Here is a 12494-nt window from a genome sequence, read left to right on the forward strand (position 1 = left end):
TATGGCTAAGAGCCTGGGTACTGGAGTTAGAGTGCCTGGGTCCAGAGCCCCAGTCCCCATTTGTTAGTAGTGTGCCTTTATGTATTTAACATACCTGTGCCTCAGTTTCTTCATCTGTGACTGGAGATAGTAGTACTTACGGGAGTGTCGTAAGGGCCAGATGAGTTAGTGTACTGAAGGTGTTGAGGATCGTGTCTGGCACCATGGTGAACAATAAATATTAGTTAGTATTCTTGTTATTACCTTAAGTTGTATTATTCAGCTCTTTGTTTTTCTGGTCTTTTCCCCCCTCCTTCCTTTAATCCATTTCAGTGCTTATTCTGCTGACTTTTGGCGCGCCTGATAAAAGCTTTGATAGAGAGGAGGTGCAACTAGTTATCTAAAATGAGAGTTTTCATTATTCTTAGATTTTATTTTCTCATGTTCTCTTTTACTTTTAACCACAGAGTATTAGTTTGACTATGTTTTATCTGCTCCTTGTTTGTCTTTTCTATTATCAGTGTAATAGATTTTGAATATGCAATAGTGGGCGGTTCCCTAACCATTTCAGTTTAGGGAGAGGTGTCATTTGTGACCTTGCTGAATTTGTGCATTCTTTCCCTTTACTCAGGATGTTTGATGTAGGTGGCCAAAGATCAGAACGAAAAAAGTGGATTCACTGTTTTGAGGGAGTGACAGCAATTATCTTCTGTGTGGCCCTCAGTGATTATGACCTTGTTCTGGCTGAGGATGAGGAAATGGTATGTTGGATCTTCTGGTAAAAAGCCTGTTTAATGCATCTGGGAAGTGGAAAATAACTCTTAGGAAGATTTTGTGTATCCATTTGCCTTGAACCAAATCTTGATTCCTTAATTTTTTTCCCTGTGAGATTAGACTTTTAAAATATTGATCCATGCCCTACTAATTCTTAAGAGATAGGACAGTGCATTGAGTATGTGGGCAGGGTTAAGTCCTCTTCTTCCCACCTCCCAGGCTCCAAGAATTACAAAAAATGAGCACTGACTTAGCTTTTGTGTTATCAGTGTCTAGCTTATTTCCATGCGTGCCATTCAGTGCTTCTAAAACTTGTTGGTCTGTTTTTTCATTAACAGTTCATCCACTTTTACTTTTTGCTATTGACACCCTTTTTCTCCCCCCCTCAGAACCGAATGCATGAAAGCATGAAACTGTTTGACAGCATTTGTAACAACAAATGGTTTACAGACACTTCAATCATTCTCTTCCTCAACAAGAAAGACCTTTTTGAGGAAAAAATAAAGAGGAGTCCATTAACTATCTGTTATCCAGAATACACGGGTAAGGGATCATGAACGATTTTGTTGGAGGTTCAGATCTTCGATCAACACTTTAGTGACATTCCTGCACCGGCCTTTTATTTTGAACAATGCGTGTATGTCCTCATGGAGAGTGTTCACTGGTAGTGGTATTAACATTAAGCATATGATTAAGACCCTTTAAGCCTAAAGTGCTATTCCAGACAAAATCGAGTTCACTCTGTTTATTTTGTATTTCTGTCCTCTTCATTTTTTGAGGAAAATAGGGAAAGATAAAAATCAAAATTTGGTGTATGTATGTTCACAAAAATACAAAGATAAGGTGCAGTTATTGCACTTAAGACACAGTAGTTGTAGGGAGAAGGATACACACATAAAGAATTTCATTAAAATAGGAAACGTTCACTAACAGAAGAAGGGGTTACTACTGTGGGTTCAGTGTCCTCTTTTTTTCTAGAGGAAATGACACTCTTGGAGTGAGGTAATGAATGAGAGGATGAATTAGAAATCACCAGGCAAACAGGATTAAAAGCATTTTAGGAAGAAGGAATAGCATATATGAAAATATGGAGGTAAAAAAGAATGACATGAGGGGTGCCGGGTGGCTCAGTCAGTTGAGTGTCTGACTCTTGATTTCAGCTTAGCCTGAAATCTTGATCTCAGGGTCATGAGTTTCAGGCCCTGCATTTATTTTAAAAAAAATTGTATAAAAAACCCCAACAACATGATATGTTTTAGAACCTAGAAAGAATTCAGTATTGCCAGAGCTTAATGTGATGGGAAGGAGTTGTTGGAGTGATGGGCCGGGATGCTTATGGAGGGTCTTGTATCCGATGCTGAGAGAGTGGGGAGCTATTGAAGGATTTTGATTGCGGTACATGGTGTAGTGAAAACTGTGCTTTAGAAAGATATGCAGTAAACGGCAATAAAGATAGATAGTAGGGGAGTTGAATTAGTAAGGAGTCTTTTAGGATGCAAATAAAAACTTTAGGTGAAGATACAGGGATATATCCTAGAAGCCTAGGGCAAGAATGCAGACATATCTTAATTAAGAATGTATATAGAACTAGGGGATAGAAAGCTGTCAAGGACCTGGAAGCAGTTCTTTTCCCATCTCTTTTTTTCTCCTTCTCTGTGTGTATCTTCTTTATTCTTCTCTCTCTGCTTAAAAACTTTCTCTGCTATTCAGTTAATGTGATACAGGGTGGCCCTGCCACAGTATCTTGCCTGCATTTAAAAGATCAGGTTGGGGCACCTGGCTGGCGTAGTCAGTAGAGCATGCGACTCTTGATCTCAGTGTTGTAAGTTTGAGCCCCACATTGGGTGTAGAGATTACTTAGAAATAAAATCTTAAAAAAAAATAAATAAAATTAAGACCAGGCTATACTGATATTGGTTGGCCCCAGGTTCAAATTCCTAGGAGAGAGATTCTGGCCAAGGTTAAGGCAAGCAGAAATCCTTAGCCTAGTCAGTCAAGTCAGTCAGTCAAGGTCAGGGGCACAAACATGAATGCCAGGGCTGCACCGCTATAACCTTTAGATCAGAGTTGGGTATTTTCAGGGAAGGAGAGCTCTTGTTAGCTGGGCAGACACTGTAAAGCTTTCTGTAATAAAGTGAAAGAGTACAGCTAGGGTAAGGAAGTGGGAAGAGCACTACCAGAGTTCTGCCTTGATTGGCTGCTGGTGCTGTGACCTGAATTGATATTTAGAAATGTTGATTTCGATGCATCTCTGGAACATCCAGTTGGAGGTATCTAATAGGCAGATATATATGTGGCCTTGGAGCTTTGTGAACGATTGGGGGTTAGATATATTGATTTGAGATCGTGTATAAATACAACATGGAAATGGATGAGGTGACGTGGTGTGGTGTTATAGAATGAGGGCAGAAAAGACCGTGGATAGAATGAGAGAGTACCAGACTCTATGGGCAGGAGAGAAAGGTTTTTATTGGATACAAAGGGAAGAACCAAAGGATCAAAAAGTAAGAAATTTAGAAGTGAGGGGTGGTCAGCAATGTTGTAAGATACACATTGAAAAATGGCCTCAGGACTTAGCAGTCCAGGAGATCATGAGGGTTATTGAGAGCATTGTCAGTGAGAGCAGAGCCAGGGCGGTGAGTTACTGAGTGGGAAGGAGAGAAATGAAGACAGGTGTAGCTTACTCTTGAGCAGCTTGGATTACAGGGGAAGGGAAGATTTAAAAATGCTCATTGGCTTAGTGGTAAGATTTTATAGCAAAAGAAAAGTTGTAAAAAGTGGATATAGTTGATGGAGCAAGATTTGTAAGCAGCTGGAATTCCATACAATGGAATATTATTCATCTATAAAAAGGAACGAAGTACTGATAACATGCTCCTACTTGTATGAACCTCATAAATGTTATGCCAAGTGAAAGAAGCCAAACACAAAAGGTCACACCTGTGTGATTGCTTTTATGTGATATACCCAAAATAGGCAAATCCATAGAGACAGAAAGCAGGTTGCCAGGAGAAGGGGGGGGCGGTGGTTAGAATGAGGGGAATGAGGAATGATTACTTAATGGGAATAGGGTGTTTTCCTGGGTTGGTGAAAAAGTTTTGAAACTAGAGAGAGGTGGTGGTTGCATGACATTGTGAATATACTAAATGCCACTGTATTGTACACATTAAAATGTCTTATTGTATGTTAACGTAAATTTCACCTCAACTTAAAAGAATCTTGGTAGAGGAGTTAAATTTTGAAACTGGAAGGAAGACCTCTCTAAGACCAAAGGTACAAATATGTGGGGATATAGGTGACTTCTGAGTGAGGTGGTAGGCTCAAGAGCTGAGATGTAGTTTAAGCCCCCGGCCTTTGCTTTCTCAGGGAAGTTGGAAATGTGGCCAGGATTGGGAGGGAGGTGAGTTCATAGAAAGAAGCCAGGCTTTTTTAAAGTGGAGAGAACTCTTAAGTAAAAGGATTGACAGTGTTCTAACTGGAAGTCTTCCACACAGCAAAGAGCCCTCAATGTCAAATCTTTTTTTTGAGGGGTGGAGGACAACCTTCCAGGCCTGTCTTCCATTGACTTCATTCTTCTTTTAAGAAGTCTCACAGTCCTCATGGCCCAAGTATCAGTTCTGTTTCTACCAGACACAATTCTCTTTTCAGTGCTCACTCTCCTTGAATTTACAGAAGTTCTGCAGATCTCAGAAAACCTATTTCAAGCACCTACCAAGCTATCTTCCTTTATTACTCTAAGTATTGTTTAAATAATGTTCCTTTCTTTCTTAAGCTTTTCTTTGTTTAGTCTTTTTTTAAAAACACTTTGTTGTTGGTATTTGTTGTCATGCTTAATGTAACTTCACAGATGTTATTTGTTGAAAACAGCATCTAGTTTACAGGAATAGTCTTGTGTTTTCTTTGTTGAGGTTTCCTGGTTTTGTAGTCAATTTCTAGGGCTATTCTAAAGGCTCACAGGCAGATGAGACTGTGTAGGAAGCTTGTGGTTAAGAGTGTTAATTACAAATATTGAAAATAAGGTTGACTTTTGAGATACCCCACCTTTAAAAAATAACAGCTTTATTGAGACGTGATTTATATGTCACAAAACACATTTATTTATTTATTTATGTATTTATGTATGTATTTATTTATTTATATAAAAACACATTTTAAGGTGTATAATTCAGGTCCCTTTCCTTTTCACATGTACTAGTTTACCTTTCGTTATATTATTGCCATAAGGCTCTGAGGCTAAGCGCCTTAAAATTGATATGCTTTTGAAAAGAAACATGATTAACTCTTTTGAATTGTTTATTTCGAGATCACTCCAAGGAGCATGAGCTCTCTGACCTTTTAAACAGTTGTGTTCTAGCAATGCATCTTCCTGTTTTCTCTAGTTTCCTTTTATGCATTCTACGTTTTTTAGCTGAAAAATCTAAATGAAAGGGGAAAAAGAAAAACCTAGATCTTTTTGTGTGATGATTGTGTTTTACTTAGAGTCTGCTCTCAAGAAAAATCTAATGATTATAGAAAAACCTAATGATTATAGAAATAAATCTGTCTTCTATTCCTTTGGGTTATATTCCCTCTCTCCATAAGTAAATGGTGATGGCCTAACTTGTTGAATTCAGGCAGCCTTTATGATTCGAACTGAGAATATTGGGTGTCTGCTTCAGGTTCCAATACATATGAAGAAGCAGCTGCTTATATTCAGTGCCAGTTTGAAGATCTGAACAGAAGAAAAGATACCAAGGAGATCTATACTCACTTCACCTGTGCCACAGACACCAAGAATGTGCAGTTTGTTTTTGATGCTGTTACAGATGTCATCATTAAAAACAACTTAAAGGAATGTGGACTTTACTGAAGAGGGTTGGATGTTAATAAAAGGTAAAACTTAAGATAATTTAGTTCTCGTGCTCTAGTGACGTTGCTTGACTTTGTAAACTTCTCTAATTAAGAATGTTCTTCTTTTCTAGTTACTGCAGTGTGGAGTGTTGAGCCCAGACTTCTTTTGCTGTCTCATTGGGCAGCTACGAGCATGAACGGGACCAGGGAATGGCAGCATGCAGACTCTTAGCGCTCTGTAGCACAATCTTCTGTATTAGGGAACTCTTAATTGACACGAGATGCTCAAGTCAGACATTGGAATTGGAACAGCTGTAAAGTATGATTCGTTCATCAAGACATCACTTGGATTTCATAATCTCAAATGTTTAGGGCCGATGTGAAGTTGAGGTGCTGCATTCCAGAACTTTACTGTGTAGCTTACTGTTTTTTTCCTTCTTGACAAACCACCAGTAGTTCATTTTTCAAGTTTTTTTTTCATCAAGAGAGTAACGTGACTAAATTTTATTTCTTTGTTTGCAAAAGAATCTTTATTAAAACACAATCTTAACTATGCACATGATGTGGCCAGATCATCTTGAAAATTTTCCTCTTAGTAGGAACTCTTTGTTTTTACTTTTGGTATGGTCAGAACATAATATTTCCATAATTACTTAATTCTTTATGGCTATTGGGGCTATGATTATAGCTTTTTTGGATGAAGTTTTTGTTACTCTCCTGTTCAAAGTACCATTCTGGTTTCTAAATGGTAATTACACTGGAGAATTCTGTAATAAGATTCTAGCTCTCTAACTTTTGTTTAAGCTTATGGTTTAAGGTTAACCTGGTTTATGCTGATTACCAAATTACTAGGTAAATGCTGATGTAGTATGTAAAGTTAGCTTCTTGGATACAGACACACCCAGGGCAGCTGTTGATTAGAAATGCAAATTGCTAAATTCTAAACAGAAACAGTGACTTTGCTGCTTCAGATCTACTAAATTGACCACTTTGGTTCTTGCTTGTTTGTCTGAGTCATAGGGAGTTCTGTAAAAGATGCCCCTTGTTTTCCATCTTCCATGGCCTTTTCTGTTGGGAAACATCTAAAGTGTATTAACAATGCATGCTTTTACTTTGTAAATGTGGTGCCAAATCCCTGTTTGCCATTGTTTTTATTGTAGCAATGTTAATTGTAGTAATTCTTAGTCAGTACCTTCTTTTGCTGAACCTGTTGCATTTTGGGACTTTTTCCACTATGTTGTGTGTACAGATTTTAATCTGTTATAGTTGGCAGCAGTATTAAAATGGTGAGTAAAGAGTCCAGGTTTGTTCCTGTTTGTAACTAGTCCTTTCTGGAAATATTTTCTTCTGTTTCTTTTTGTCCCTGCTGAATGTGCTTTGGCCTTTGTCTGAGAATGGGTTTAGGTAGAGGGTTCCTTGAAGGGCTAGTCTTTTGGTGTAACGGTATTGTTGAATCTTGGCCTGACTGAGGGTCTTATGTCCTATCTCTGTAAGTGACATGCGGTCATAATCCATTTTCCAGGTTTACATTTTGGTTTTGTGGAGAGCTTTGAATATTCACTTCAGCCTGCAGGTCCTTTTGTATAATGTACAGCAAATGTCCTTAAATACTGAATGGGCCTTTGGGGGAAGGCAAATGAAGAGAATGCATTTTGAGCATTCCACATCAGCAGTCTGAGTAGTGCCTTTTGGAGTCCAGTCTTTTTGGATTGGATTCTGTGTCGTCTTTTGATGTAACCTTTTACTAGTTTAAAACAAAACACAAAGCTGGTTCAGAAAGCAAACCACAGCAGTTCAGTGCCTTTTTTGGAATTTTTTTTCTTATTCTTTTTGGACAGGTATAACTATGCAGATGGTATAACTGTTATTATCTAAACAGTTTTTTTTTTAGGGTTGGAAAAACTGGATCTAAAAGAAAATGATCAGCTTCAATTGGTGATTAACTTAAGCCCACATAAGTTGATAGTTCTTGTTCATTTTGCATATGTCTTTTCCTTATTGTATTCTTTGATATAGGATCATCTGGAAATGAGAACTGGTGGAATATTGTTTTAACTGTAGGCTTTCTATAGTCAGGGCTAATGGGATGGTATTGTTGATAATCCAAAATAACAGATAATCTAAGTAAGTTAATGATACTTTGAAATACACTTTGTATTTTCATTTGAATATGTCTGTCTGATATGTTAATTTTCTAGCTTTTCTGTTAATGAAAAATAGTAGTTTTCCACTTTTCTGCCTTTATACCATTTACCTTTGTTCTATATTTACATGAAGATCACCCACTACCCTACCCATGTAACTTATTTAAATGCACATTCCTTGAGGACACAGGGACACAATTCAAGTCAGTGGTTTTCAGATATGCCTTAAGTCAAAATCACCAGGATCCATCTGAGCGATTAACTCTTGGCTGGTGGGCTAGTGACCTATAATTTTAAAAAGGTGATTCTGATTATCGGCTTTGCAAATTACCGTTGTATTTTGAAATAAAAGATCTTTTCTAATAGCAGAGCCAGAGTGTGGGGGTGAAACATCATGTATACTAGCCTAGAGAAAAAAAAAAACTGATATTTGTAATCAGAGAAACTAAAAGTTGCCTTGTATCCTTTCTGCAGAGAATGCTGGAGGTTTGTGCTGGACCACATTTCAGTATTCATATGGCCAGGTTTTGGACCATCTAAGAAACCAGCACATATAAGAAAATTAAATTTTAATGAATAAAGAACAGTAAATAGACCCTAGAAGGGAGGACTGCAACAGTAGCTTTATTTTGTTGACAGTCACATCTTCACCTGATTAAACCTTGGGCTGTAAAAAAAAAAAAAAGTGCCATTCATTAGGCTCTATGTAAAGAGGAAGTATTCTCCTTAATGGTCAGTCTTCCCCAACTGTATAAATTCAGACTTGCAACAGATTTCACCTCCTGGCGTGAAAATTCCAAGAACTTTTTCAGTTATTCAAAGTGGATCTTGGGATGACAGTTCATCTTGGACAGTTTGAATTCTAATCTCTAGTTCAGTGTATTGTTCTTTTATTATTTCCGGTGATGGATTGTTATTTTTGACAAGGTGCTGCATTCTAAGAATAGATGGACCAAATTTTAAAAGCTATCTTCTTGCCTTGTTTCTTATTCTCTTATGTGTTCTATTTGTGTTTTATTACATGCACATTATTTCTTTAAAAATAACTGCTGGTGCTTCTGATTCATTTGCCCACCTTATACTTATATCCTGACCACTGTTCTCCGATTCGTGGCTATGACTTTCTTTGGACATTGCTTGCCTCGCCTGACTAGTTTCTTCATGTATGTATACCTTTGTGTAGCCTGGTTCTGGAGCGTCCTGTTGCAGAGCTGGTTGCTGTACTGGCAGTTCCATACAAGGTAAAGTTAGTCTTTCCCTCCAGTTAAAAACCTCCCTTTGGTTGATCTTTTTCCCCTTCCAGATGTTGAAAAAACCACAGTCCTCTACTCATTTAAACATACCTAAAACAGCACTAATTTTCTTCACTCTTGCTGCTTGTGAAATCCTTTATACCCTGTACTGACTTTAAGAACAAAGTTATTTCAGTACTGCCAGGTCATTTTTGTGTTCTTCTTCAGGCTTCATAGTACAAGTCAGAGATCTGGCCTGGACCAGCCACAGCTCTCCACATAGCTTTATGGCCTTCTAAGCACAAGAGCACACCAGGCTGCTTCGAGGCCTGAAATTGCAAGTTGGTCTTGCTGTCACCTGTCAGGAAGTGAAAGGTTAGGTGAGACACTGGGGAACAAACTTCCTGGGTGGTCAAGATCTTTGTTCCTTTACCTTTGTTTAGTTTTTGACTCTTCCCCCCCCCCCCCCCACTTTTCTTACAACTTGTATGAGTTACTTCTGCCAGGAGAGCATACTCCAGAACAAGTCAGGACAGGACAGTTTTTTTCTGATACTATGTCAGGCTTACATACCTGGCCTGACTCCAGTCTTCTTAGGAATGAAAGATAATACAGGAGATTATAGTAGCAGTAGATACCTGAGGTGCAAGATTCCCTGGCTAGGGGCGCCTGGGTGGCACAGCGGTTAAGCGTCTGCCTTCGGCTCAGGGCGTGATCCCGGCGTTATGGGATCGAGCCCCACGTCAGGCTCCTCTGCTATGAGCCTGCTTCTTCCTCTCCCACTCCCCCTGCTTGTGTTCCCTCTCTCGCTGGCTGTCTCTATCTCTGTCAAATGGATAAATCTTTACAAAAAAAAAAAAAAAAAAAAAAGATTCCCTGGCTAAACTCTACTAAATTAAGATGTTGGAGACAGGTCCTGAGAACATGTATTTTTAAATAAAGTCCTGTGTGGTTCTGATGAAGCTAACCTGGGCCAACATTTGCCAACAACTGAATAGGACCTTATGTTAAAGATCAACACAAATAAGGGGTCCCTGGGTGGCTCAGTAGTTAAGCATCCGACTCTTGGTTTCGGCTCAGGTTATGGTCTCAGGGTTGAGAGATCAAGCCCTGCTCAGAGTCTGCTTGAGATTCCCTCCCTCCCTCCCTTCCTTCCTTCCTTCCTCCTCCGCAAAAATAAATAAATAAATCTTTTTTTTTTTTTAAGATCAACATAAATAGTGGACCTATAACCTTAAAGTTACTAGTAAATGACTGAGGCATTTTTTATTTGCCAATAAATAAGCACATTTTATATGTGACTTAAGAGTGTCATTCACCAAAAAACTTAGTAAGAGAACTGCTTAGTCAAAGAACGTTCCTACACTTTTGATACAGAGTAGTTTTTATACAAAATTAAGTCAAAACAAGAAACTTGGAGTTTCCAAACATTTGCTTCATTTGTGTTACTGCATTTATTCAGTGAAAATTGAAAGAAACGTCAAAATAAGATAAAATCCCGTGATAGAGGGCTAGCTATATATATATATATATATATATATATATGCGCATATATATATGCAATAACATGCATATTCATTTACAGTTGGTGGATAAAGAGCAAAGCTAGCTAGCTCTAAACTATAGACTGGAAAGTCTTTTTGAGACAGGGCTAAGGAAGGGGTAGGAAAGGGGAATGATTGAGGAGTCAAATAGAAAAGTCTTTGTATGCTTGCTGCTGCTGTTTCCCTGAAATCTAGTGGGATTCAGCAAGGTAGCAGAAATAATCCAGTATTAGTAAATACACTGCTGGGATACACCATCTCAGTGTATTAGCATCCAGATGTAAGATCTTTGACAGGTGGAATATTAAATTATGTAAAATGTGGTTTATCTGTCGCCTATCCTCTATTACCCCCCCTTCCTGCCCCCATATTCTTTTTGGTTAGCCAAACATTTTTACCTAGAGGCTTGTTGTAAGGTTCCCAGCAGACATAACAAATCACAAGAAATTAACTGTTCTTTTTAACTCTTCATTTTTGCTCATGAAGGATAAAGGTCCTGAGACCTCTCAGAATCTTATGGAGAGAGCCGTTTGTTACACTCGGTTCTGGTCTTTTCCCTGCTTCCAACCGGCTCTGAAAGCTTTTTCTTAAATCCTCATCTGTTACCTAAAGGTAGACTAAATTATTCCTTCCAGCTATGACGTACTATGGTTGTGATCCAGTTGAAATAACATATTTAAAAGTGCTTTGTAAATATTCTTTATGATACTCAAGATGATTCTGTCCTGCAAAACAAGTAATCTTTTCAGGCAATACCAACAGATGTGTTCATTGTAGCTGGCTGTCTTCTCAGCATGACTTTTCCCATACTCATTTTGAACACCTGAAATGAAGTTAACTATAAATGGCTGTAAAATTTGTCAAGCCGGGTCAAAAGAAAGGTCTTTGCTTTGTTTTGTGTTTAAATCCAGTTCTTTATTTCTGTTCATACTAGTGCTTGCTTCTTTTTCATGGCCAAAAGGCAGAAACGTACCCTTCTGCAGTCTGCACTGTGTCTGTTGGACCTCACAGGAATGTCTTCATGCTTTTACCTAGCGGAAACACCAGAGGCTGTGGCACACTCGCAGTCCCTGGGCCAACACTGAAGTCCTCCTGGAATCTGTGCTCCGGGGGCTGTGCCGGGTAGAGAGGGCAGTGGGAGGTAAGAGCTCTTCACCCTTCACCACCTTCTCCACCCAGCATGGCCGGCACACTTTGGTCTACGGCACATCTCCAATTATAGAGTGGGTTTTGAATGCTGTTATTTCTTACCTTGGGTTTGGGGCTACCCTGATTTGAACTCTTTGTGGTACATGTAAGTGAATTTTTTATCAGAGTACTGTTACAAGTAAATGTGTCTTTTATATTGCTTTTAAGACTGAATTTTTGTGCTGCTTTTACCCACAGAACATAAAAGCACATTTCCAGTTTTATTTTTTCCACTTTTTTTTATTGTGATAAACCATATATAACATAAACTTTACCATCTTAATCATTTTTAAGTATATAGTTCAGTGGTCTGAAATACATTCACATTGTGGCACAGCCATCACCACCATCCATTTCCAGAACTTTTTTCACCTTCGCAGACTGCAGCTCTGTACCCATTAAACACCAACTTCCCATTCCCCCTCCTCCCAGCCCTGGTAACCATCGCTCTACTTTGTCTTTATAAATTTGACTACTGTGATACTTCATATAAGTGGAAGCATACGATATTTGTCCTTTTGTGTTAATGATACTGTATTTTTGTAGAAAAAGAAAAGCAGCTGTCATCAGATTCACAAGAAGTGGAACCTAATTCACATTTGGCTTACTGTCATCAGTATCCAATGCACTACGAGGGAACTGCATTCAGATCTCTGCCCTCTAAGGATATGAACAGAAAATTAATTACACCTTCAACAAACAAACTTAAAGCTATTTATATTTTTGTTTTATGCTAAATTCACGGTCAAATTTGAGGCTCATTTGTATTCAGTTTGGAGATGATACTGTTAAATAGCTATGAT

At 38.4% G+C, this 12494-nt stretch overlaps 1 protein-coding gene across 1 annotated transcript in view; it reads left to right on the plus strand.

Annotated features, from left to right (window-relative positions):
• GNAI3 (G protein subunit alpha i3) overlaps nucleotides 1-11848 on the plus strand; it is a 40903-nt gene extending 29055 nt beyond the window's left edge. Inside the window, exons 6-9 of the mRNA XM_034654035.1 lie at nucleotides 611-740; nucleotides 1143-1296; nucleotides 5412-5625; nucleotides 5715-11848. Of these exons, the coding sequence (XP_034509926.1) occupies nucleotides 611-740; nucleotides 1143-1296; nucleotides 5412-5602 (475 nt within the window). The 3' untranslated portion in view covers nucleotides 5603-5625; nucleotides 5715-11848. The remainder of the gene's footprint in view (nucleotides 1-610; nucleotides 741-1142; nucleotides 1297-5411; nucleotides 5626-5714) is intronic.
• Nucleotides 11849-12494: the final 646 nt, after the last annotated feature.

Source organism: Ailuropoda melanoleuca, chromosome 2, assembly GCF_002007445.2.
Source record: "Ailuropoda melanoleuca isolate Jingjing chromosome 2, ASM200744v2, whole genome shotgun sequence".
Classification (NCBI taxonomy): domain Eukaryota; kingdom Metazoa; phylum Chordata; class Mammalia; order Carnivora; family Ursidae; genus Ailuropoda; species Ailuropoda melanoleuca.